The sequence below is a fragment of the Astyanax mexicanus genome, chromosome 11 (genome assembly GCF_023375975.1).
Source record: "Astyanax mexicanus isolate ESR-SI-001 chromosome 11, AstMex3_surface, whole genome shotgun sequence".
NCBI lineage: Eukaryota > Metazoa > Chordata > Actinopteri > Characiformes > Acestrorhamphidae > Astyanax > Astyanax mexicanus.
In genome coordinates this window covers 25,323,831-25,351,088 of record NC_064418.1, presented here as the reverse complement: position 1 = coordinate 25,351,088, position 27,258 = coordinate 25,323,831, and the positions used below count along the sequence as shown (strand labels likewise).

The window sequence follows — 27,258 nt, the reverse complement described above, 5'->3', positions numbered from 1 at the left end:
AGCACAATGTTGAAGATCATGCCTCCTGATCTAAGTGGTTTCAGGCTATTGGTGAGACAAAAAGAATTCAGGACTTATTTGTATTTTCTTGAATTTAAAAGACTTTATTATTAATGTGCTTTTTGTAGGCCTGTCATCATAATTATATTATTGACTTATCTAACAATGCATGGGCATGACCTCAATAGTTTTCGCTGACCTGAATTTGTTTGGCTATTATGTTTTCCGTAGCAAGGAGAGCCCATTAATATAAATGTCAACTGGGCCAGAGTGTTCAGATTTTTATTTCTGTTTAATGTTTGGGAATATCTTCCAATTCCAACGTTTGAATATTTGTACTAATTTTTACGAAATACCATTATACCTTTGGCATAAAATGCCCTAAATATGTAACAATGACAATAAAATTAAAACAATTATTTGTGGTAAAAAAATATCATCCAAAGGAAATTAACTCTCATGATAGACCTAATGACGTGTATTCTTTTTGTATATCTACCGATACAAAATCTATAGTGAGCTTGAGCTGATTGATGATACTGTCAGAAATCACAAAATATTTTGTGTCTAGCACAATTTATTAGTTTAAATATAAGAAAAGAACGTACCTTATCAGTGGCTTTTTTTAAGGTATTCAGTTATTTATTTACTTATCCCAACTGGTCAAATGTATCCTGCACCCGTTCTCATGCAAGTTGTTTGTTTGTGTTTTGATTGACTGACTGTCTCTCTGGCTCCCTCAGGTACACAGAAAGATCAGGGAAGACTCCGACATGGCGCAGGACTCCCTGCAGTGCCTGGCTCAGCTTGCCTCCATGCACGGACCCATCTTTCCCGACGAGAGCGCTCAGGTCACCTATTTGGCCCACTTGGTGGAAGGACTGCTCACCATGATCAATGGGTCAGTGAGAGAGAATCTGTTTCTGAAGTTTATGCACTTACCATGAAGGAAATCTAATCTGCCTGATGATGTCACCTCTTTTTGTTTTGGCACAGTTGAAAAAAAAGACCCATATGATAATTAAAATTTAAATACTCTTAATCATAAACACTGTTACCTGTTCATTTAAAAGACAATTCAGAATAACCAAAATTTTAAGACTATCCCGACCATGAGCGCAATGATTTGAAGCCAACAAAAAATGCTGGGGGGATTTTAACGTGGACAGCAGCACTAATCCAACATGACTGCTGTAAACATTTTTTTTTGCATAAGCACACCATTAAATTAGCAAAATTAATTCATTGTAATCAGGCTTGTAAAACCACAATATTTATATGGGTTGTTTATACATCAAAGAACAATTTAGTGATTAAATGTATTTATTAAATATTTAAAAATATTTGTTAATCAAATGCTCAACTGCTCTGTCAAAAAAATGGTGGTGTTGACTTGAAACACTGGAAAGCATACACATACTAACTGCCAGACTGCAAGTTTAAGAGCACAGGTTGATATGTGTGTTGCATTATAATTTAAAAAAGCCAAAGCCTGAGAAATGAACATTTGTTCAAAATCTACAGCTACATATCTGCAGCTAGCTAACCGGACAGTGAAAAAACTATTTGGACTGTTTTTGTTTGTGTTTAAACTGTGCTGTCGTATTCTGCTTCTGTAAGTTAATTGCAGTAGTGTAAACAGTTTTTCTCCATCAAGCCCACAATTAAAGGAAAATTAGCGTATTTCATAATGTCATTTTAATTAGGTATGTAAAACCATATTATTTATGAGTTGTTTTTACAACTCAAATTTGTGCTTTTTTTGTAAATCAAATTTGTGCTAAAACTAAAATGTTTTAAAGTTCAGATCCGAAACAGCATCAGGTTGCGTTCTCACATATATATTAAGTGTGGGAAGTTTTGTGGTGGTCTCAGCTGTAGTGATTCCTGTGGTTTTCTGTGACCGGTGGAGGGATGGCTTTGTTATTTTAAATAACCCATGCAGACCTTCTTCTGAAATGATGTAGGTGATCAGGGTCTTTCTCCTTTTCTCTCCCTGCCGCTCCCCCTCTGCCTCTCTCTGCGCTCCGTAATCACCTATTCTTGGAGCCTTTTTCCAGTTGCATCATCGGAAAACCATGCGGCAGGTCCGCCAATCTGCTGTGATTGAACGGTTCTGCTTGCAATTTAAATCCATCTGATATGGGTTAGAGCCTCAGAAGGGAGCATAAGGGAAGCAGACCTCGAGTGCTCCTCCAGCACTCCTGAGGGGAAGCATTCCGAGAATCCAGGTGGTGTTTCAGTGTTGCACTGTGCGTGTGTGAGTGTGTATAAAGTGTTAATTGTTTCATATCTTTGCTTGACTGAGTGATCATTTTCATACAGGTTTCCAATGAGTGGAATTTAAAGGAAAATATGGTTTGGATTTCTTATAATTAAAAGCGTCACAGTTCTTTGCTTTTCTGTTCTTTTATTGCCTTTTCTTCTGTAGGATTGTAGGAGTTCACTCAAGGTTTTGCGTCTGTTGCTCGGGTTTTAAAAGGGCTTTGTAAACCAGGCTTAGTCAATTGAAAATTACACCACTAGCCTTGACTTGTGTGTAAGCGTATCATCTGAACGTATTGTTCCACTGAACTAAAATTAGCTCTAACCTTTATGAAAGCCAAGATGGTTATGCATTTTATTCTGGAAGATCAAACTCCAAACACTTGATCAATCACCACCAACTGCTTGAATCCATTATCTTTTTCTTTACTGTCTTCAACAGGATTGAGATTGAGGATTCTGAGGCAGTGGGCATCTCTAATATCATCAGTAATCTGATCACCACATTTCCCCGGAGCATTCTTACTGCTCTACCCAGCGAACTCTTCTCCTCTTTTATAAACTGCCTCACAATACTCACCTGTTCTTTTGGACGCAGTGCTGCCCTCGAGGAGGTGGTGAGTAGAGCATAGTGTCCATCTGCTAGATTAAATGTCTTTATTCGCTCATAGACTCGTTCAGTATTTTTTATATAGAATTTTCTGCATAGTGAACTGACTGGGGCATGACTAGAAGACTGCGTTATAAAAAAGTGACAAGAATTTTTGATGTATTCCTATTCTGACTCTTAAACATATCAGACACGACTGCCATATACACTTTTGAACTGGAGGTTAGCTTATTTCTATTTTTTTTTTGTATTATTTTTTTTTTATTACTGAAGTACACAAGGTTCGGAATGACATAAAAAGCTTAAAGTGTGCATGCCACCGGCATTGTTATTTATTTGAGTAGTTGATTAGTCAACGACTATTTCTAATTTCCTACGCACATTTTACCTCTCCTGCTCAAGTGTGAATGTCCCCCTGTTGTCCAATCTCTGCTTTGCACAATAATTGTTTAACATAACTTATGTCAGTATTTTTAAGACTGTCCTCCATAAGCATTCTTTATACCCTGTAGCTGGATAAAGATGACATGGTGTACATGGAGGCGTATGACAAGCTGCTGGAATCATGGTTGACGCTGGTGCAGGAGGATGAACACTTTCCCCGTGGCTGCTTCATCCAACCAGCTGTGCAGGTCTTCAACTCCTACATCCAGTGTCACTTGGCAGCACCTGACGGCACCAGAAACCTGGTAAGAGCAGCTTAATGTAACTTTATTTTATTTATTTTTTAAATATTTTTAATAGCATTCAACTCACAACTGCTTCCATCCAAAAATGTTGACCATCAGTGACATCAGTTTCCACATTTTAGGATACAGTTTTATTGTAAACAGCTCTTTTTCCTCCTTTTATAGACTGCAAATGGTGTGGCTTCTCATGAGGAGGAAGAGATAAACGAGTTGCAAGAGGATGACAGAGAACTGTTTTCAGATCAGTTGGCCAGTATTGGCATGTTGGGGCGCATTGCAGCAGAACACTGTATCCCTCTGCTCACAAGGTAAGAGGACAGCTGCCAGTTCCACACCTGCAGACCCGTTTCAGTTACACTGAATATCAATGACGAGCGCAGCCTAGGGTTGGACAGTCATTTTAAGTCTGTTTTTTGTGTATAAAAATGTAGAAATAACAATTATAACAGTACATTTCAGCTTGTAATTTTTACATGGTTTGTTTGTTTGTATTTGTATTAAATATTTATTTTACTGTTTTTTTTTTTTGTTTTTTTTTTAGAACGCACTGCATGCAGTAGTAAATGTGTAAATGCTGTATTTTATTCACATAAACACCATAACTAAAAGAGATTTTGTCACCATACAGAATGTATATTTGTGAAACAGGCCTTAGAACAGAACATGGTTGGCAAACATGTGGCTTGTGGGCCAGAACAAAGCTGATAAAGGTTCTAATCTGGTCCACTAAATACATTTAGAACCCGTGTAGTCAGTGGCAACCTTTCAAATTTAACGAAGACTGCACTTATTGAGTATTTTAAGTTGTTTTTGTTTTTTTCTGATGTATAAATAGTAAATGTGACTTTAGTTGGGATAAAAAAAATGCTTAGTTTTACAGGCCTATTTACCACCCTGTTATTTTGCCTCAGAATGAGACATGCTGATTTTCCTTTTATTGTGGATTTGTGGGGAAATAAAAGTTATTTTATTAGCTAGTTTACGGTACTGCAACAGATCACAGAAGGCACTTAGCCAAGCCTAGCCTAACACCTTAACCCTGCTGTCCTCCCAGTGTCTTGTCAGCATGGTGTGTTTGTTAGTTAAAAATATAGTTAGCTTTTTGCCTTGCCCACAGCCTCTCTAAAAGCTCTGCAATAGTTTGATGCTGTTCCACTTGTACACTTTAAATATCATTAGCACATTCTGGTAGTTCTCCATAATCAAGCTAAGAACTTTCATGCCCATTTTTAAAAGAACTGGGCACAGTATGCGGTTATCCAGTAAACACTGGATTGCACGTGATGTGGCGAGTTACCTCTAATGAGTTTGCCACTCCTGCTTTAAAGTCAATGGCACAAAGCAATCCTTTTTAACCACTTCTTTTTTTTTGTTCTTGTTAGTTTACTGGAAGACAGGGTCACACGGCTTCATGGGCAGCTCCAGAGACACCAGCAGCATCTTATGGCCTCTTCAGATCCAGAGTCAGTGGATCGGAAAGTACTAGACGACCTCTACGAGGACATTCATTGGCTCATATTAGTCTCAGGTCTGTTCTAGAGATCCTTTGTTCAACACCAAAAGTTCATGCGAATTATTAAAGTGTTGTTTCTACTATTTAAGCTTAATGTTGTCATGTGTGACTTGAATTCTTAATGATGAAAACAGTTAAAACTTGTTTGCTTTGGATATTTGTATAGGTTACCTTTTGGCAGATGACCCTCAGGGTGAGACGCCACTAATCCCCACTGAAGTGATGGAGTACTCGATAAAGCACTCCACTGAAGTGGACATCAACACCACCCTGCAGATTCTGGGCTCACCTGGAGAAAAAGCCACTTCAATCCCAGGCTGCAACAGGACCGACTCCGTCATCAGGTGAGAAGACTACAAGTCTACAATGCATAATACCTCACAGTGTGGCAAGGTGTTAAGTCGCATTATTATTTTTCCTCTCTCTTTTTCTCTAGAGGGCATTGGCTATATTGCACAATGTAAATCACAATTTACAATTTTCAATTTTCCCCGTTCTGTTACCTTACAAACATACTAGCACATGTGTAGTAGGGCTGCACAAATGCTAATTTTGGTAATCAACTACTCTGAAAATTATTGTTGCGATTAGTCGATTAGTCTGCGATTATTCTACCATGCAGTCAGTCTCTGGAGCCTCTGTATATGGCTTCTGTTCCTAGCTTTTTCTATTGCTTTAAAACTACAGAAACAGCTGAACATGGGATTTAAATACCATTTAAATGTCCAGAAGACACAAGTGTTAAACCTTCTAAGCAAGTAACCACTTGGTCAGTAAATATGTAATCTCTTGTGACAGTCACTTTTGGTGACCAAGCTGAAGTGTGAACACTGACTAAATAAAAATGAATAACTGAGAAAATTAAACTGCTAAAAACAACGCAACACAAGTAATGCAAGTAATTTTATAGAATTCAACCAAAAAAGAAAAGAATAGTATGGTAAATTGTATAATAATAAAAGAATGCATATATAGTTTTTTGGCTTTTTAAAATTTCAGTGAAAAAACATATGGAGTTGGTGTATCGTTGCACCCTCTGAGATTCCTGTCACATTGAGCAGATTGAGCAGAGTTTACAGCTCTGCTTTTACCAGGAAACCTGAGGTCAGTGGTGTCTCCACAGTGCCATCATCATTACTTGAGGCATCTCTGTCTTTCAGGTTGTTTCTTGTTTAAGATGCACAGACTGTTTGTATACTGACCAGCTCAGTGTCTTTCATGGTATGTTTATGTGCATAGAGCTTACATGCACATAGTGTGACTTGACTTAAGTGCAACCGGTGTGTAGCTGTCAGCAGCTTAACTATCTGTGTAATGTCAGATGAATGCTATTTTCATGCCAGACAGAGTCTCTAGTGATCAGCTGTTGTGCAGTGGGATTGGACGGCTGGCTCTTCGCCTTTGTGGACCACAGAGGCGGCCAGTAAAGCAGGCTGTAAGCTTCTGGTTACTTGAGATTGGCTGTGTTCAAAGTCCGGCAGCGGGAAAGGGGCACTGTGTGAGCAGCACGGTGCAGCGCGGTGCGTCTGATCCTCCCTGGTAGCCGCAGCTCCTTCACCCAGCAGGGAATGTCCTGGCCCTGTCCCAGCCAGAGCGGCCACGCGAACAGCAGCCCGAGCCTGGCGCCAGCCAAGGCTTTAATGCCACACCCCACACATTATTCAATTAGAGCCAGGCCAGGTGCTGCTCAGACCCTCACACAGAGGACAGGAGAAAGTTTGTGAATGGAGGGCAGAGCGGTTTATTGGTGTGAAGGGAAAAGGTTAAAAATAGTTAAATTCAAATAAATATTGGGTATTTGTTGACTCTTTTTTTTTTTTAGGGTCTAGGCTTATCTAGCTGAGATGTGTAATGAAATAAATAATCCCCTCATCGATTTAGCCATTTTTTACTTAGGAAAGTGATCCCATTAACAATAATTAACCAGTATGTTGACCTAGTTTAAAAACAGTGTTTTTCTTTTTTTTTTTTTTTGGTATTTCAGTTCCAGTGTGTCAGTAGTCCTGTTAGTTAAAAGTTCATTGTGTTTTAAAAGGGTGTAACCGTATTATAAGGGATGCACCAATGTGGGAATGCTGTGCTGATTAGGGTTGTGCTGTATCGTATTGTATGCGATAATATCGCCAACATTTTTGGATATCGTGAACAATATTATACCCTGAAATATCATGTCATATCACCTACCCATAATTATCACATCAGGGTACTACTTTTTTATAATTTTAGAAAAGAAAGAAAAAAATCACACTGTTCTCATTTTCCATTATATATCCACTAGAGACAGATTATATCTGTCCAGTATCATTTATTTTACTTTATTCCTGGATATATAGAGATATTTGGAGTGCATTATTAGTATCATGACATTCTGAATCATTGACTTCTGTTACAAATCTGATAAAATTCTTAATTTTTTTATATATCTCAGTTAGAGGTGTACAATATTATATCATATATGCTATAATTAAATTTTATTTTCATTTTGTTTCAGTAGTGTATTTTTGAATTAATTTATTTATGTTTAATTCAGTGTTTTGTCATATCACCAAGAGTATCGATATCTCGAAAATACCATGAAATATCGTGATATTATTTTAGGGCCATATCGCCCACCCCTAGTGCTGATGCCTATATCCAAAATTATACATGTATGTATTTGCCGATTGCTGATATAGTACTTACTAATTACTATTACTGTTTATTAACTTGGAGAGATTACATACCCCGGTATATCTTGAGAACTAATGTAACATTTATTTTCCTTACATTTTAGCTTTGAACCAATTGTATGCTAACAATAAAATAAAAGGTTCTGCCTATTATTGCTAATTATAGCACGTTTATATTGCTTCGCTATCATCCAAAAACCTTGTCTGCTAAATGGCAACTTTTACAGAGGGTGAGGGTAGTAAAAAACGATGCTAGTAAAAGGTGTTATTCCAAGTCATTTTATTAATATTTGATTTCTATTTCTCGGTAAATTTGGGCACAATGTGAAAAGTAATCATATGTCGTTTTCACAATCTCAAGTGAAAAACTGCATAAATTGAGATACTTGGTTTTTGGGCCGCAACAATGTCAAGGACAGTTTTACAGAGTATTACAGAGATTAGTTTTGTTTGACTCATCATATCTATAACTTTAGAATTAGTTTCAAATGGCCAGTGGATGTGAATTGTTAATTATGTTCATTATCTGCAGTCTGATAGGGTTTCATACAGGTCTCTTGGCTTCATCTGCAGCTCTTTCTGACAGTGTCCTGAAGGGGGGTGCAGAACACGGCATTGTGTTATTGGAGAAAGGATATGGAGGTTGGAGTCGAGGCTTTGAGAGGATGCCGTGTTGATGAGTTCATGATGGGTCGGGGAATAGGAGAGCTTTTAGAGACAGTAGGAGGACAGCGCAGGAGTGGAGGATTTGGAGAGACAGTAGGTTGGTGGATAGGGAAGGGGAGCTTGGGGTTGGATGGAGGTTAGAGGATTTGGAAAGACAGTGGACTGCAGGATTGAGTTTCCTAATAACAATGTCCGAACCCGCAGCTCTGAAATGTCAGTTAGGTTTTGTTTTTGCAAACAATGTGAAACATTTGGCTGTGCTGCGCTCGCTCCACACTGCAGGGATATCTGTCTCACAGTCCAGTAAGCTGCAGTAATCCCTTTCTTATGTATCCTTCTGTTCTTTCCACTGGAGGTGTGGAGGAATGAGAGTTTGTTAGTGTAGGTTTTTGTTGAGTCTCTGAGCATGCGGTGGACTGTGTGTTCCGTATTCTCTTCTTCAGCTTATTCCTCCCACCCTTCAGTTTCTCCATGTTTTCCCTGCTCAGTCTTCAGTCAAATCAGTATGTGTCTTTCACTGCAAGGAAAAAGATGAAAAACTCAGCTTTATTAAGTCGACACCTCCCCGCCTTTCAGCTTGTTAAGAGTCCATATTTAGCTGTGACTTTATTATCTGTTGTGTAGTACTGACTGTTACTAGCAAAGTCAAAACTGCATGCTTTCTGTCGGCTAGTGCAAGAAACTGAAAATAAGACAGCAGTGGTCCTATGTGTTCTTGTCCTTACAATGCAGAATAAAGACTGTCCTGAATCAAATACAGATTGAAAGCTATGAAAAATATAACCCACTATTAGAAAAGGTTTGGACGGTATTGGGAAAATCTTGTCATCAGGATCTTTAATATGATAATTTTCATTGCTTTTATTGCTGAAATTTGTGTTTTTTTTAAGGTGTGTGTTATTTTGTCTTATTGTACAGCACTTTCTTTTAAATGTGCTAAAGAAATAAAGATTATTTTTTTTAACTATTAATGAGATTAAAAAATAAAATAATAATGTGATGTCAGCAAGTGATTGTATTTATGATTTTGTACTAAAGCCGAATCCATTAGTCTTTGAGGAACATTTATTGTCAGGGGATCTCCAGTTTGAAAAACTGGAAGGAATTTAAATAATTTCACTCTGCTTTGCATAATATAAATAAATGATTTAAGAAATTTGAAAGAATTTATTTTTATAAAGGGTAAGATAACCTATTTTTAAAGCACATCCATGCAATCTTAAAACCAAATACTGCACACATTAGGAAGGCATGGCTGTGGAAAAAGTGGGCAGAGGTACTGGACTGGCCTGCCTGCAGACCTGACCTGACCCCAGTAGAGAATATGTGGAAATCAAAAATAAATAAATAAAAATATGGGAATGAGAACCCTGTACTTTTACACATTTAGGGTGTGGTTTCAGAAAGAGTGGGACAAAATAACACTTTAAAACACTTAAACGCTTCGTATCCTCTGTTCCAAAACCTTGCAGCATGGCAATACGTGGAATGTGATGCATGGATTAATGTATATTGACAATTGAAAACAATGCATTGATTTTTTTCTCTTTTATTGTCATGTTTTCTGCTTTGGGGTTGTACTTTTTAGTCGACATGTACATTAAACCAGCTTCCACTATTCTTTATGGTATAGCTGAGGTTCTAACTTTGTTCTGCAAGGACAGTGTTGAGGGAAATTATTAAATAAAGTAAATTTAGAGAAGCTCTGCTGAGTAGCTGACTACTCAAATCTGTATAGTCTCTTATCGTTTCTCTTTGTCTCTATCTTTCGCTCTCAGATTGTTATCAGCAGTGTTGAGGACGTCTGAAGTGGAGTCTCGGGCGACGCGGGCGAGTCTAACGCAGCTGCTGAGTCCTCAGATGGGTAAAGACATTGTGTGGTTTCTGCGACGCTGGGCCAAAACATACTTGCTGGTGGATGAGAAGCTGTATGGCCAGGTGAGCTCATAATACTGTGCGTGTGTTCGTGCGTGCACACATACAGTGGGGTGAAATAGCATTTGCCCCCTTTCTATTGTTTTGGCTTTTTTGTCATACGGATATTTGTCTGATTATCAAACAAACCTTTAATATCAAAAAGATAACCTGAGTAAATATAAAAAGCACTGTTTAAATGATAATTTTATTTATTAAAGAAAAAAAAACAATCCAAACCAATCTTGCCCTGAAGGGTTTTCTTTGGAGGATATTATTTTTCTGAAATTAGTTGTCAGATGTAATGGAACACACACCTTCCAAAAAGTTGCACTTTTGTCCAAGGAATATTAACGCAAAGTCTTGGGAATCATCAAAATGTTTTTTTAGTAAATGTGAGATGGGCTGTTGTGTTCTATTTGGTCAGCAGTGCTTTTTTTGCCTTGGACCTCTACTATGAACACCATTTTCACCCAGCATCTTTCTTATTATTAAATCATTAAGAATTACCTTAACTGAGGCAAGTGAGACCTGCAGTTCTTTAAATGTTGTTCTGGGTTCGTTTGTGACCTCCTGGATGAGTTATCCATGCCCTTTTGGAATCATTTTGTTCAGTCGGCCCGCCACTCCTGGGAAGGTTCACCAGTGTTCCATGTTTTCTCCATTTGTGAATAATAGCTCTCACTGTGGTCCGCTGGAGTCCCAGGAAGCCTCAGAAATTACTTTGTAACCTTTCCAGACTTTTTGAATTTCTTCAGATCGCAGCATAATGTGTTGCTTTTGCTTGCTTTTTGAGATCTTTTAACTGCTTCATGTTGTCAGACAGGTTATATTTAATAGATTTATTGGTTCTACATGTCTGGCAGTAATTAGGCCTGGATGTGGCCTGATTGAAATTGAATTCAGGTTTCCAAAAAATGTGATTTAATCACAGTTAATTTATGGGGGGCAAACACTTTTTCACACAGGGCTAGATTGGTTTGGATTGTTTTTTCTCTTAATAAATGAAACAATTTAAAAACTGCTTGTTAGATTTACTTGGGTTATATTTGTCTGATATTAAAGTTTGTTTGATAATCTGAAAAATGTAAGTTTAAAATTAATGCAGAAATCTGTACTTTCACACCACTGTATATAAAACATGCATAAAAATTTCACATTATCACTCCACACAACATTTTTATTTATTTATTTTTTTTTTTTTGCTTCTTTTCTTTCACTTGGCGTCCTCAGATCAGTATGCCGCTAAGCACAGCTTTTGGGGCTGACACTGAAGGAGCGCAGTGGATTGTGGGGTATCTTCTAGAAAAGGTCATCAATAATCTCTCAGTATGGAGCTCTGAGCCTGAACTAGCCAATGACACGGTGGAACTTTTGGTCACTTTGGTGGAAAAGAGAGAAAGGTAAGTGTGAGTTACTTGTGTAAGAAAGGAACTGGGGGATTAATTATGTAGCTAACTGGTCCATTATCTGTCAGTGACTAGGAGGCGTGTGTTGTGTTTGTGCCACCTGTTGGTAAAATGAAGGTATTGCTCTTTAGAATGAAATTAAAAATCTAAATATCTGTAGCATTTTTTAAATGTGGATTTGTTAACTTGTTTACCATGGTTCTAAGTGTGTCCTTAAGCTTCTAGTGTTTAAACAGTCTGACAGGATGAGAAAATGGAAAATGATTAAAATGCATTAAAAAGTAAACAGTAATGATACTGTTTTATTTATATATATATATATATATATATATGTATTTATATACGTACAGAAATGTTGCATCTTGTGGTTTCAAATTACAAGAGTTTGTTCATTGGCAGTTTAACAGGCTATTTTAAATAGTGTCATTAACAACCGCTATCCAGTACTATGACTGGCTGGCAGTGCAGGAATAGTGTGATGCAGGCCTTGGAGTGGGGTGTTGATTGAAATTAACTCTGTAAACAACCAGCCCCAAACAATGCAGCTGCACTAAATATTGGTACAAAAAGAATGCTCCACTATGCATTGCCAATTTTCCATGATGTTTACTGTAATTGTTTTAGTATCATAACATAATTTCCAGAGCATAAATGTACACAATTCATACATGATTTAAATAAACTTTTCAACATGATTTAAAAACTACTTTTCAACATACCAAAATATTTTTTTTCTCTGGTCAATTATTCTATCTTAACATGATTTTTTTTTTTCTCTTTTTGTCAATTAGAGCAAACATTGTAGTGCAGTGTGAGAACTGGTGGAGTCTTGCCAAGCAGTTTGCGAGCCGAAGTCCACCACTACACTTACTGTCCAGCCCAATACAGCGCACCCTGATGAAGGCCCTGGTGCTCGGAGGCTTCGCACACATGGACTCTGATACTAAACAACAATACTGGGCAGAGGTCTGTATATGGTATTGTGCTGTGTTTTTGGGTGTGTGTAAGCTGGGTAATGCATGATCAGTCTGAATATTTCTAGAATGTCACTGAAAATTACTGAAAGTTAGGGAGTTTGTAATCTGTATACTCATTTACATGAACATATAATATTAGCATAATCAGATAATAGATAAGCTCAGATGTTTTTTTTTATCTGTAAAATTAGATTTTTTGCAAAAGAGTACACATGGGCTTTTTACAAGGTGTGCCTATTTTTTAATTGTTCTTTTATATGTAAACCAATCAAAAATAAACATTCTTTTATTCTGTTTGTTTCTGCCTCCTCTTTGTGTACCAGGTGCTGCACCCACTCCAGCAGCGATTCCTAAACCTTATAAACCAGGAGAACTTTGCTCAGATCTGTCAGGAGGAGGCAGTGAAGCAGGAGATTGTGGCCACTCTGGAAGCACTTTGTGGCATTGCAGAAGCAACACAGATAGACAACGTTGGCTCTCTCTTCAGTTTCCTCATGGACTTCCTGTCCAGCTGTATCGGCCTTATGGAGGTCTATCAGAACTCTCCAGAAACTGTCAATCTCATCATCGAAGTGTTTGTAGAAGTGGCCCATAAGCAGATCTGTTACCTGGGAGAGGTAAGTTCTAGCTTACAGGTACAGTTTTTATACAAATGTATGAGAACCCCTGACATTACATAATTCTGTGTATTATAATGCGTAATGTCATCATATTGTAGATACCATCCCCTGTTTAGCTTTACCTTTTTCAGAAGGCACAGAAAAAAATTATACAGATAGATGGAAGAATAAAAATATTTGCAAATTTCAGAAGCAGATGTGACTGAGTCAGTTAAGATATTGAAGCTGAAATAAGTCTAGTTTCTACAGTAAAACAATTAATTAAAACTTTCAGAGTCCTCTATTAACCATTAGCTTTTGAAATGCTCCTCAAAGTCACCTGAACTGGGTTTGTAAATCTGTGAGTAGATTTTAGATAGACTGGACAGCAAGATGGCATATAAGAGAATTTGAAATTATTTTAAAACTGTTATGTAGGGCTGGGTAATATAATTAAAAAAAAAAAAATCCTGATATTCTTCATATATAAGCAATTCTCAGTTATGATTTTTAGTTCTTAAAAATCTTTAGTTTTTTTAAGTTTTTAAAGAGACCGCACCATTTAAAGTGATGCACCAAACTTTTGTTTTCTTCACATTTCATTTATATATATATATTTTTTTTATGAATAGTAAGCAGCCCCCTTCAACCTTACATGCAGCTTTCATATTAAACACAGAGCAAACATAACATGCTTGTATTTTAGTTCAGGAAAAGTGTACAATATGAAAACCACTGCCACATAAGAGTTCTTTACAGGTCAAACAAACATTTGTTTACTGAAATTTACTCGAGCAACTTTTATATATAAGATCTTGATTATACCATTTGGAAAACTCCATTAAAACAGACATTTAATTAATCAAATTAATAAGATGAATTCGGTGTCCAATCATGTATTTTTGCAATGGTAAGTATTTGCAGAGGAATTATTTTTATATGTAAGTTTGGGATGGGCTGAAACATATTTTGGTCGAAACAAAAAAAAAAAAGAAATATTTGCATAAAGGCCAAATACCAAACACTAGGTTTTTATTTTAATCATTTTGCCACTTTTTCACCATTGCATAAATGAAATTGTGTGTTTGTGAGGTTTAGGATTCTAAATAATGACTAGTTTTTGTCCTCTGTTGCAGACCAAGTCTATGAAGCTGTACGAGGTATGTCTCACACTGCTGCAAGTCTACTCTAAAAATAACCTGGGCCGTAAGAGACTGGATGTAGCAGCAGAGGAGGACCAGTACCAGGACCTGTTGCTCATCATGGAGCTCCTCACCAACCTACTCTCCAAAGAGTTCATTGATTTTAGTGATACAGGTACGAGCCCTTAAACTATACAATAGGGGTGTGACGAGATCTCGTGGAACGAGATCTTGCGAGATTAAAAACGGACTATATTTCTCGCCAGGCTTAAACCTGTCTCGCAGGGCAAAAAAACAGTTAAGTGTGGAGTTTTTAAGAGGGATCTGGCAACCCGATAGTGATAGAGTATGATGGCTGAGCAGTGAGAGCAGCTCTCAGCAGAAGAAGAAAATTCAGGCATTTGCATAGAAGATGCTACTGCTACTTTTAAGTTGTATGTCTGGCTGCATTTTGGCTCCAGTGGAAACAATAAACGATAACAGAGTGACCAACAAGACACAAACCACATGTAAATACTGTAAGCAAATCATACACGTGACTGTTTCATAGGCAGGTGTACTAATCCCTTAGCTCTGTACTGTATTAAAAAAAATGTTCTGTCTCTGTTTGCACTTCAAGCATAGTCTTATTATGACTGGTTATGGTTATGCATAGTTAAATTACAAGAGATTTAGGAGAAAGAAACACAAACCATAGACTTAATATGACTGGTTGTGGTTTGCACTTATTGTTTGCACTATATAAGACCTAGAAAAGTTTGATTTTTATTTTTTATGCTTATTTCTATTTCTTATAGAATCAATGTTTGAGAGAAACCAGTCTGTTAAGTTTGCGTTATATGATTTTGTCAAATTAAACTCTAGTTTTCAAGCCATTTTTCATTTTTGACGTTTTCTTTAAAATTTTATTTTTAAATCTTGTCTCGTCTCGTTCTCGTGAACCCAATATCGTGTCTTGTCTCGTCTCATGATATTAGTGTCTTGTCACACCCCTAATATAGAACACTCCCATCATACAAAATTCTTAATTTTTAAAATTTATTTTGTTGATCATATTAAGTGGAAAGGGCTTTTTCATCACCTTTGTAAGAAAAGCCATTAAAATACAGCACAGCAACTAGAGAATAGGAAACAAGCTTTATAAAATACAATGGAAAAATCATGCATTGTTTCCCCTCCTATATATATATATATATATATATATATATATATATATATATATATATATAAATAATTGAAACAGTTGTTTGATCTAAAATCGGAAAACTGCTAATCGTAAAAACAAAACAAAAAAGCAAGCTCCCCTCAGATTATCACTTTGACCTCTTTTACACCTGATCAATTCATGTATCTTAGGTTTTGAATAATGCTAGGTTTAAACACCCAAACACAAATATAAGTATAAAGGAATGTGGTTTAAAACTTGGTGATACACGATACAATCCAGATACACATGAAGTGATCAGGTGTAAACTGATCTGTCTTTCAAAGTAATGTTAAATGTTAAATGTTGTCCATTTAAAAAAAACAGAATGTAAGACTGTAAAACGTAAAGGCTTTCAAGCATAGACAATTTGTGGCATACCACATTGTTCAGTGTATATCTGTATTTAATAGCCAACATGTGTGAATAGCTGAAGCTGTCATTCTGCCATATCACTAGTCACTCAAGCAACACATCTGTTAAACAGGCCTTGTTTCCCCCAAAAACTCATGGTGATACATGCATCACAGACCCTTTAAAATCTGTGTAAATTCCTTACAACACTTGTCCTTCAATTTAACTCATTTAACAGATTTAATGTTAGGTTTTGTATCAGTATTCAGAACTGAATCTGGGCTCTTGTGGGTTAAATAATAAAACAGATCTGTGTTTCTGAACTAGATGAAGTGTTTCGGGGGCAGGAGCAGAGTTCTGGAGCTGGTCGCACAGTGTCTGCTGCTGATGTGGTGTTATTTGGGGTCAACATTGTGCTGCCCCTAATGTCTCAGGACCTCCTAAAGGTAAGAATGTGTCCTGATATAATAAGTTTGTTCTGTGAATTTTTTTAAAGGAAGTCTAGTTTTTCTGTTACTTCAGAAGTGCTGAATAGTGTAGTCTTATGTTCAAATGCAAAATGACTGTACAACAATCTGTCTTGCAGTTTCCTTCTCTGTGTAACCAGTACTATAAGCTCATCACCTTCATCTGTGAGATTTTCCCAGAGAAGATTCCTCAGCTGCCGGAGGAGCTCTTTAAGAGCCTAATGTTCTCTCTGGAGTTAGGCATGACCTCGTATCCTTTTACTGAGTGTTTTTTTTGCACCCGTTTTATAAAGGTGATGTTTCAGCTAATTATTAATTTGCACTACTTGAGACATTATTAATCATTACAGTTTGCCTTAGTGTAATGCCTTAATTCATTATTTACGTCTTTTTGATTAATTCAAATTTAGTTATTTTTAATAATGTCTTAACTAGTATCAACTATTCGTTGAGACACCATTCAACAATGTATATTATTGTCGTAAGTGATTTTTATTGTAAAATGTTACTGTGATCTTTTTTTTTAATGTATTTGATTAGAACAGAACGTTTCTGGTACATAAGGACTGAATGTTTAGCTACAGTGGTTGGCAGCAGCTTGCTGTTACCTTTTTATTGTAGTTATTTTGTTAAAATGGATTATTAATGAACGTCATTGTGGCTTTTACCTTAACATCCGTTGTGCAGGATGAGCTCAGAAATTAGTCAGTTATGTCTAGAAGCTCTGTCGCCATTGGCTGAGCAGTGTGCCAAAACGCAGGAGAAGGATACCCCATTATTTATTGCTACTCGACATTTCCTGAAGGTGAGCGTATGTCTTTTGATTATCGTCATTCAAATCATGCAAGCTCTGATTGTGTCAGAATCTAATGCTGCTTTTTCTCCTTCCACTTCCTCTCCAGCTGGTGTTTGATATGCTGGTACTGCAGAAGCATAACACTGAAATGACTGTGGCAGCTGGAGAAGCCCTCTACACCCTTGTGTGCCTGCATCAAGTATGTATTACAGCTTAACTACGACAATAAATTCAAAGCCTTGTAAAGATACCTGCTTATGTAGTGTTTTTTATTTTAATTAGGAATATTTATAAAAGGAGTTTATGTACCCAGTCTTTGTAGCAAGATCTTTAATGAGGTATTATTTCACTGCATGGTACCCACACTACCTGCTTAGTGTGGACAGGTTTTTGGCTTTTATGCGGTTCAACACTCTGCAAGGCTCATACAGCACATTTTATTCCCTTACTCTGCTTGCTTAAAACCACAAGGGAGCAGATTCTTTTTGCATATATAAGTAAAGTACCTATACTACTTTTTTACTTTTATACTACTAGTTTTTACGGTTAAAAACCATATATTAAATAGATCTGATCAAGCGTTATGACCAAGCAGAAATCGACTGCTCAAGCAGAAGCCAGTTTTCCTTTAGACCACCCACAAGCTTATCGACCGTTTCTTGCTAACGCGTCATTGGCCGCCGCGCCTGTCTTTCTATCCCACTCGTTATGTTTCACTATACCACACGTCCATGTACACCGGATTTCTCCTTTAAAGTACTAAGTGTCGTGTTGTGTTTCGCAGGCGGAGTACTCTGAGCTGGTTGAGACTCTGCTCTCCAGTCAGAGAGATGCTGTGATCTACCAGCGCCTCGCAGATGCCTTTAACACCCTCACCGCCAGCAGCACACCTCCAACAATGGACCGCAAACAGAAGGTGGCCTTTCTTAAAAGCTTAGAGGAGTTTGTGGCCAATGTCGGAGGTTTGCTGTGTGTCAAATAACCACTGCCTCCAGCTTCTCCTCATCACTTCGCCCCGTCTATCTCACCCACCTCTCTGGAGAAGCCCAGCAGAACTATCAGGTTGTTTGAGATGCGGATCTCGTCCCCCCCCCTGTCCTGGGCCTCCAAGCACACTTACCTGTGGAAGCAGAGGGAGTGGGAACATTGGTTAAAGAGCGCGGACATGACTCGTCCGTCATTCATCTCAGTCCAAGCTGATCAGCGTATGCTTTGCCAGTGAGAGAGGTCTTCAGATGAACTTGTCAAGGGTGAGGTGGTGGGGAGGGAATACCCGTTCTGACATTCTCCACCTCTCTCAAGACAAACGCACTCACTTAAATGCCTCTCCTAGAGTGCCTTTTGTATTTTGTTCGTCATGTCTCGGATCCAGTGCTCTCCATGACAGTGAGAAGAACTGTGTCTTAACTGCAAAGCCTATACTCATCACTGTTGGCTCCAGAAGAGTCCATGTTTGGCCTATCTGTCTATTACTGCCTCACAGCTTCTGTGACAGGACTCTAGATAAATTTAGTCACTTATTGGGAAGCTTATTAAAAGCTTCATTTTAATAATTCTCAAATACAGGTGGCCAGTCATCAGTATGGGCTAAAATCATATAAAAGGTGTATAGGCTTTAACTAATCCTGGCACTTAATTTCTAATCATGTTAGAAAAATGCACAGCTAGAGCTGTGTACACAGTGCTGATGTGGTGAGGCCTTCCAGCATGCCATTCTAATGTGCCATCATGACTGACCCACTCTGCAAGCCCAACTTGTTTGTTCAGTTGAATGTTCAAAGTGGAAGTAGTTGAGGTGCAGTCACTATTGCAAGTAAGTGAAATTATCTAGAGCCCTGTGGTCGTGTAGTAAGATAAGCCATAGGAGATATAGAGTAGTAGTAAATACTTTGAGTGTTGATTGTCAGAAAGGCCATGACAGAAGCCTTTCTCACTCCTCAAAGTGTGGGAAAGCTGTTCTAGAAAGAAACCAAATCATCACTTTGTGTTCATTAAGGGTGTACATATATTTTCAAGAAAAATTTAAATGGAAAATGAAATGGACTGAAATTTTATAAGATTGTAGATTGTGGACATTTAAGGATCTTTTTTATGACTTCACCTGAAGGTAAAGGGGCAGTTGGTTTTTTGTTGATCAATTTGTACTTTTACTCTTTGCTATCATTTCTCCCCATCACAGTTATTCTGGAAGCCATTTCAAAAACACTTTAGATCTGATCAAATTTTGACATTTCTAATACACACATGGGGCCACTGGAAGATAAGACCCCCTTACTTTTATTTTTTCTACTCTTATATTCTCTAGGTGGAACACACAAACTAGCAAACACACACATTCAAAAAAAAGAATTGTTGAGCAGCCAAGTGGGCCAACATTGCTGTAGCAATAAAATACCAAAAATGTTTTTTTTTTTTTTTTTTTTTTTTTTTTTTTATTCCTTTATTTTGGTTCCATTGTTTAGAGCACTAATCCTGATGTTTTTGTTTGTTTGTTTGTTTGTTTTGGTTGCCTAAATTGTAATGTAAAATGTACATAAACTTATTATATAAAATTAGTTTTGTGTCCTGTATTTTTTTTCATCTCATTAGACTGTTCCTTAAATAATTTTGATCCTTGATGTGTTTTAAAGAAGTGCATCGTATTTAAGTGCCTACTTTTATTAATGAAAATCGTTGATGCCACACAAACCTTGTATTTATTTATTTTTTACATTTTAACAGTTTGAATCTGATAGTTGTTAATTTTATGATAAATGGACCAATACTAATTGTTCTATTAAGAGATTTTTTTCAACCTAATTATACCTTTTTTAAGTAATTTAATTACATGTAAAATGAAAATACATCATAAATCATAATAGTTATAAACAATTAAATTTGAACTATTTCTTCCTGCAAATTGTATTAAACAAATAAGGTTTTAAAAGAATCCCAAGTTTCGCAAATTTAGCAATGCTGATAATCCCACCCACACTTTTTAGCTGTGATGCCCCAACACCAATTTTCCTTTGATATTTAATCAACTGAAGACTGACATTCCACAAATCAAATACATGTAATAGAGAAAGTACATCATTACACTGTATCTGCGTGGTACATTATATCACAAAATGAGTACATCCCTCACATTTCTGCAGATATTTAAGTATATATGTTCATGGAACAACACTGACAAAATGATACTTTGACACAATGAAAAGTAGTCTGTGTGCAGCTTATATAATAATGTAAATGTATTGCTCCCTCAAAATAACTCAATAACTGTCAGTCTTCTTGTAGCCTCAGCCATCTTCATGTAGTACAATTCGTCTTTTTGATCCACAGAGAGTTCTTTGCTGTGAGGTGCCATGTTGGAACTTTCAGTGACCAGTATGAGAGAGTGAGAGAACTGTACTACAAAATTGAACACACCTGCTCCCTATGCACACCTGAGATGTAGTAACACTTACGAGTCACATGACATTTTGGAGGGAAAATGAGAACAGTGCTTAATTTGGACATTTAGGGGTGTACTCACTTTTGTTTTATTGTGGTTTAGATATTAATTACCAGCTGTATATTGAGTTTTTTAGGGAGGAATAAATTTGCACTGTTATATAAGCTGCAAATAAATTTAAAAATTTTTTAAATCACTTTATATAAATATTTGAATCACTTTCTTAATTACTGATTATTTCTCAAAAGACTAACTACATTACAACTAACCCAGCACTCCTGTTTTACTTTATTTATATTATTCTGTAAATAAAAGTGAGATGGAAGAACACACATTCTCACACTGTTAAAGTGGAGCTGCAACGTGAAAACGACAGCGTGGCCTATGCGACACAAACGAATCCATGGAGGCAGGCCAGAGAAGCGCCTTTTGTAGCAGAGGTTTGAGAAGCTTCTGTCAGTGAGGTACAACTATTGGTTTACTCACCCCACTCCACTGTTTCACTCTTAACATGTGATCACAAAATAAAACTGGGCCAAAGTAACAAAAGTACACAGTTTTGTTTTGTAAAATCACTCACTTGCTGCCCTGCTGAGAACAACAGGTTCAGTGTTCAGATTTATAGTGTTAAATATATCAGGTCAAGAAAGACTTTCTTTATTTTATATTTTTTATAAAAACAAGTATTAATGTTAAGTTAATTCAAGAGAAATGGTCTTATTTTTATAAAAACTTTTTTTTCAGGAAATAGTTCAACTTTAAATGTCAAGAGATGCATTGTTGCAGTTAAAAATGCATTTTCCAATTAAGGGAGTATTGGCAAAACTGGTTATAATGTTTATGTTAAGGCGGCGGGAGGTGGTGTCTGCAGCTGCTGAAAGTAACTAATAAAGTAACTTAAAATCAAGTAATCCATAAAGTAACTAAGTTACTTTTTAAGGAGTAATCAGTAATCGGATTACCTTTTCAAAGTAACTATACCATCACTGATTGTAAATCAATTATGGGTCACTAGATGTAAAATGACAACAGAATGTTTTCTCGTATCTAGTGATAAAGTGATAAAACGGTGCATAGTCAAGTTAAAACAGAGGCAAAAACATGATAGACAGAAAAAAAAATAATATTCCATAGAACTTTTTAAATAGTTTATAATATTTGATTATTAATAATATATAGTCTTTGCGTAGCTAGTCAAGTCTCAGGATGTTCAGTTCATGTGATTTAGTGACTTTCTGAGTTAAAGTAAAGGACAAAGTGCTGTCAGGAACTTTAAACAACTTTAAAAGGTCTGTGGCGTATGCATATAGCACCATGGGTTACTTTTATTTTGTGTAAAAAAAAAACTAAGTGTGATCCAGTGACTGTAATTAGCTGTGTAAATAAACGGACATGAATGTAGCGGCAGTTTTGTGGTTAAAATAGTCATCCTGTAAAACTTACAGGCTTCGCAGTGAAGAGATGAATTGTATTTAGATGTGAGAGAGCGTCAGACTTCATTATTTTAAGAGAATTTACTCACAGTCTCGACAGCGTTTGTACTACAGCCTTCTGAGCTGTTTGACGGTGCACGTGGGCGTTTCAGAGCGAGTGTTTGTCCCATAGCGTGTGCCGTAGTTGACAAAACGTGTGTGACTGAGAGTTAGCCTAGCCTAGCCTAGCCATCTGTGTTCCTGATGCCTGTACTGTGACAGTTGTGTGGAGCGGGTATCCTCTTCATTAATAACAGTAAGATACATTTTAATGTCTTTTTGACATTAATATGGTATTAATTATTTGTAGTTAGTTGAAAGGCGGACTTGGGTGTAGCGCTGCTGTAGCCAGTCTGATTCAGTTCTGAGTTCTCAATTCAGGTCCGTGGACCCGAGTTAACCTACCGTGTGTCCAAGAGTATTATATTATATTGTATTATATATATTTTTAATAATATTATATAAAATAAATGATTATAAAGCCGGACTCTGGAGAAGCTGCACGAGCCAGGTTGGTATAGAGGGGGGTATACCAGTGCAACTTATTAACACATTGGAACACAAACCCCTCAAGCAGCTTGGACTGTGTGCCTTCCTCCAGACTTTGGGACTTTGATTTCCAAAATGAAATACAAAGTTTACTGTTGTTTAGCCATCCATTAAGTCCAGGTCATTTTAATGAACATAATGTTTCCCTCTGCTGACAAGCTTTATAGAGATGTGGATTCCTAATACCATTTTTCACAAATTAATCTAAATGCCATTTCCTGCCACTGGTGTATATTTAACAGGCTGTTAATCACCTAATTTTACCTACAAAAGTGATTTAATTCAATGACTATTTTAGAGTCAGTCTCAGCTCCCTTGTCAGCAGCTCTAGCTCTGTGCAGCTAACTGGGCTCTCCAGGAACACTGTCTGTGTCCTGTTGACCGTGTATTCACACTATTAAGCTTAGCTAAGCAAACTTTTAACACACAAGCAGCTACACACCATACTACAGCAATACTGAGTAAGCTAGCATGACTGCTAAGCTCACAAATACCTGTAATTTTGGCTAACTTCCAACAACATGAGTCTAATGATTTATGTTAACAAAGAATTTAAATATACATGTATACACAGTTTACCTCATTAAAAATGCTTTAATGGTTTAACTCTCTGTTAGACACATTTTGGACGTGTTTTGGGCACAAATAGTTGTATCTCTCTTGGGCTGTTCCCAAAGCAGCTCCTAGCCTCGACCACTACTCTACACTAGGCTTTTGACTGATATGCAACTGAACCAATTACCTTGCACTAACTAGAAATTCACTAGAAATTAGTGAATTAAAATGTGTAAGCACAAATATTGTACAACAAATAACATTTTTTTAGAATATCCTATACAAACACTTCATTTAAATAACAGGGAAATTCAACAGGGTTACATAATGTTTTATGATAAATGTGTTTGTTATTATAAACTAATATTTATGAAATGGCTGAAAAAATTAGTAGACTATTATCATCAGCTTAAAATATACTTGAAATAGATCACTGTGTCTGTGATGAATCTAAATGAGTTTTACTTCAGTTAAATTGCTGAAATAAATACAAAAATAAAAACGTTTTGATAATATATATATATATATATATATATATATATATATATATATATATATATATATATATATATATATATATTTTACATGCATATGTAAAGACCCCTTAGAAGCAGCAGAAATGCATTTACTGGAATGAATTATATGTTGAATAGGAGTTAAAGTAGAATTTGTGATCTTGAGCTAATCATCCAACATCAGTAACTGATATTAATAAAACTCTTGTAGCTGAATGCCATCAGATACTGACACTAGTCTTTAAGCATGTAGTGTAAATGATTCTCAGTAGAGTGAAAGATATTTTTTCCCTAAAAAATAAATCCCTGTCTGGGTAAATGCTCCATGGTGTATTTATATTGATTTTCACAAGGTGGTCCCTTTTTCTTGATTTACCTTCTGTCCAGCACAATTTAGTGTTTCCAATCTTTAGGATGTTTAGATCTGGTCTCCTAGACTGGAATGTCAATTAAAAAAGTCAATTTAAAATGTTGTGTAATCCAGTACTAGGATTAATCTGTCTGTGGAACTGCTTCATTATGTACCTTAATATATACAGACTTTGAAATTCCTCTGCTTTTTTTGTTACTTGTAGATTTTCTCCTCAACATGAGTGACAGCGATGAGGATGACATCCCTCAGCTATCAGCTGCTACTCTTGCAGCTTTACAGGAGTTTTATGCTGAAAGGATTAATGAAACGGGGCAGGAACAGCCTGAACAGACAGACAACTACACCGTCGGTGCCCTCAAGGAGGACTGGGTACGATCTTACTGACTAATGCAGTGTGGAACAATTAAATGGCACTAAACAAATCAATAATGTTAAATAAATTTCATACATCATTTGAATTATTAATGGCTAAATTAACTAGAATTCGGTTGTGTCCATGACCAGCATATGAGCCAGTTTTGGTACAGTGATGAGACAGCTACCCGGTTAGCTGAGGAAGCCATCCAGCAAGCGGGAAAACAAGGAAGGTTAGTATTCAAATAGTAACTTCTCTAAGGATCACACACACCATTAATTCACATCCTCCCAAAAAGGAGACTACTTTTAACGACTAGCTTTTCACTTAAGAGTGACCTAAAATGGAAAACTAAATGGTAAATGGTATTTATAATACATGCATATTGAGAGTTTGGTACATGTAAGATACAAAACTTGAACCTCAACTCAACCTCAACCCAAAAACAAGTATTGTTGCATAATAATATTGAGACAAAAGTTATTGTTGATATTTGTGACACTAGAGTGCAGCATTTCACCTCCAGAATATGGTTTAGTACCTGAATCTAAAGCGAGGGGAGCTCCAACCCTTCATGTGGTGAGGCAAAAGCAAGAGAAGCAAGCAAAACCAAGTCTGGAATTTTTTCTCCTAACTAAAGTCACATACTAAGTATTTAGACATCAAAGAACAACTAATACAAAATATTAAATAAATGCATTTTATGACACCTTTAATTAAAATTGTATGGCATTTGGTAAACCTGGAAGATTTTCCCTTTGGTATTTACACAGCAAAAATAGTAAGCACGCCAAAATACAACAATTACAACAATTGATTGGTCAGATCAAGTAAATACAGGAAGAAAGTTCTGTGTTAAAGACTAGTACATATTTCCGTGCAGTTCAACATGAAGTGTTTTTCATAGCTGTAGTAATTTAAAAACAACAACAGCAAAATATATTTAGCTCAAATTGTGTAGTACATTTGATACTTAGGATCAATGTCAGATTACATTACTCACCACAAACAAACAGCATGGTTTGTACTTCAGTCAATAGTTTTCCACAAGGGGGTGCTGTTAGTGCTCACATTGCTTTAGTTCAGTTCAGTAGCAGTAATTCTTAAAATACAGGAAATTAAATTGTACTAAAGACACAAAGACCTCTGCCCTTGATCATTACACCACTTTGTTTGTTTGTTCTGGGTTGCAGGATAGCCTGTGTTAGTGCACCAAGTGTGTATCAAAAACTGAAGCAGCTGGAGTCCCAAAGAGAAGATGGCTCACATGGTGTCTCATCCGTGCTGTTTGAGTTTGACCGTCGATTTGCTGTTTATGGCGAGGAGTTTATCTTCTATGACTACAACAACCCACTATGCTTACCAGAACACATTCTTCCACAGAGCTTTGACTTTGTAATTGCAGATCCTCCATACCTGTCAGAGGAGTGCCTCAGCAAAGTGGCACTGACAGTGAAATTCCTGACCAAGAGCAAAATGCTGCTTTGTACAGGTGGGTTCATGCCAGGATTACTTACCAAATTCCTATTAATACAGACAATAAAGTAATGTTTTGTGAGTTGTTTGGGGCTTTTGATAATGAAATATCTTGAAATTCTGAAGAAAATACATGCTGTATTTATTATAAGGCTGAATTCATATTAATATATTTTACCATAATGTGACACAGATCAGATTTTTCTACGTTTGTGTAGACCCGTCAAATGTTATATTTTCAAATTAGATTTGAGTCACTTTTATATGTGGTCCTAGATCAGATACATATTTGATTTCTGGGTATGTGCCATGCATGTAAAAGATCAGATCTGATTTTATGCGTTTGGTACTTTAAATCAGTGCAGGAAAAATTGGCCTGATTTGAATTTTCTCACCAAATCCAATGCTCATTTTAGGCTGTTCTCATTTTTTCTTGCCAATATGCAGCCAATATGTGCTGCTAAATTTTGTTTGAACAGAGACAATAAACCAAATATTTATATGTATATTTATCCCGCCACTGAAAATCTTCCTCACTGCTTTCATCGATTTGTCTTCTTCTTGATGTAAGTCATATAAATTCTGATCTGTCTGTTCAGATTGATTTGCTTCGCAATGCATCATATATGTATTGGCACATAAATATACCACATATGAAAGTGTCCCAACTTAGAATTACATCTTATGTGTCAATCTGAATGATTCAGTGAGGCTTGTAATATGGACATAGCGTAATGTTTTGTGTTCCATGATACAATGGAAAAGGAGCAAAACCTTCATGCCATAAAAATGTACATGCTAAGTCAGACCATTTAAATTTGATTGATGTGTTTGACTTTTTGTTAACCTGATTTCAGGAGCCATCATGGAGGAGCTTGCAGGAAAGCTCATGAACTTGAAGATCTGCAGTTATCTACCGAAACACAGTCACAACCTTGCCAATGAATTCCGGTGTTATGTTAACTATGAGTCGAGCCTCCTTTCTTGAGCAGCAGGATTGGAATGGGACCTGAAAGCTGTTTGAGACGTTATTATAACCTCTGACTTTCTAAGTTTGAATGAGCAGTTAGTAAGTGGTTGGTCATTTACTGTATTGGTTTTGTGTGAATTGCCATATCTAAAAGGTTTAAAGTTATGAATCTTGACTCTTTTAATGCTTTTTTTTATTGTTCATAACTTGTACATATTTATAAATATTAGCCACATACTTCTTGTAAACACTGTACACTAGATGCAAGCAAATAAAATGCATA

At 36.6% G+C, this 27,258-nt stretch overlaps 2 protein-coding genes across 3 annotated transcripts in view; both read left to right on the top strand.

The window, feature by feature from the left end:
• The window catches only part of xpo4 (exportin 4), a 48,795-nt gene extending 28,966 nt beyond the window's left edge, over positions 1-19,829 (top strand). Inside the window, exons 8-23 of the mRNA XM_007255591.4 lie at positions 744-901; positions 2,708-2,882; positions 3,388-3,564; positions 3,730-3,872; positions 4,947-5,092; positions 5,244-5,421; positions 10,191-10,350; positions 11,560-11,729; positions 12,527-12,701; positions 13,036-13,329; positions 14,448-14,628; positions 16,339-16,457; positions 16,598-16,728; positions 17,166-17,283; positions 17,381-17,473; positions 18,059-19,829. Of these exons, the coding sequence (XP_007255653.2) occupies positions 744-901; positions 2,708-2,882; positions 3,388-3,564; positions 3,730-3,872; positions 4,947-5,092; positions 5,244-5,421; positions 10,191-10,350; positions 11,560-11,729; positions 12,527-12,701; positions 13,036-13,329; positions 14,448-14,628; positions 16,339-16,457; positions 16,598-16,728; positions 17,166-17,283; positions 17,381-17,473; positions 18,059-18,256 (2,616 nt within the window). The 3' untranslated portion in view covers positions 18,257-19,829. The remainder of the gene's footprint in view (positions 1-743; positions 902-2,707; positions 2,883-3,387; positions 3,565-3,729; positions 3,873-4,946; positions 5,093-5,243; positions 5,422-10,190; positions 10,351-11,559; positions 11,730-12,526; positions 12,702-13,035; positions 13,330-14,447; positions 14,629-16,338; positions 16,458-16,597; positions 16,729-17,165; positions 17,284-17,380; positions 17,474-18,058) is intronic.
• Positions 19,830-21,059: 1,230 nt separating this feature from the next.
• Positions 21,060-27,254, top strand: eef1akmt1 (EEF1A lysine methyltransferase 1). 2 transcript variants are annotated; one of them, XM_022680445.2, is made up of 5 exons: positions 21,060-21,174; positions 24,377-24,543; positions 24,679-24,761; positions 25,723-26,021; positions 26,863-27,254. In XM_022680445.2, exons 2-5 carry the CDS (start codon positions 24,391-24,393, stop codon positions 26,991-26,993), a joined length of 666 nt encoding a protein of 221 aa, XP_022536166.2. In that variant the 5' UTR covers positions 21,060-21,174; positions 24,377-24,390; the 3' UTR covers positions 26,994-27,254. The 2 variants fall into 2 exon arrangements, with proteins under 2 accessions (XP_022536166.2, XP_007255651.3); XM_007255589.4 differs by lacking the exon at positions 21,060-21,174 and adding an exon at positions 22,302-22,438.
• The last annotated feature ends 4 nt before the right edge of the window (positions 27,255-27,258 follow it).

What these genes read in the sequence shown, in the direction of transcription:
- eef1akmt1 (XM_022680445.2), top strand. Translation starts at nt 24,391, where the DNA reads ATGAGTGACAGCGATGAGGATGACATCCCTCAGCTATCAGCTGCTACT. An exon ending in GTGCCCTCAAGGAGGACTGG is followed by an intron (nt 24,544 to 24,678) that starts GTACGATCTTAC and finishes GTCCATGACCAG; the next exon opens with CATATGAGCCAGTTTTGGTA. An exon ending in CAAGCGGGAAAACAAGGAAG is followed by an intron (nt 24,762 to 25,722) that starts GTTAGTATTCAA and finishes TCTGGGTTGCAG; the next exon opens with GATAGCCTGTGTTAGTGCAC.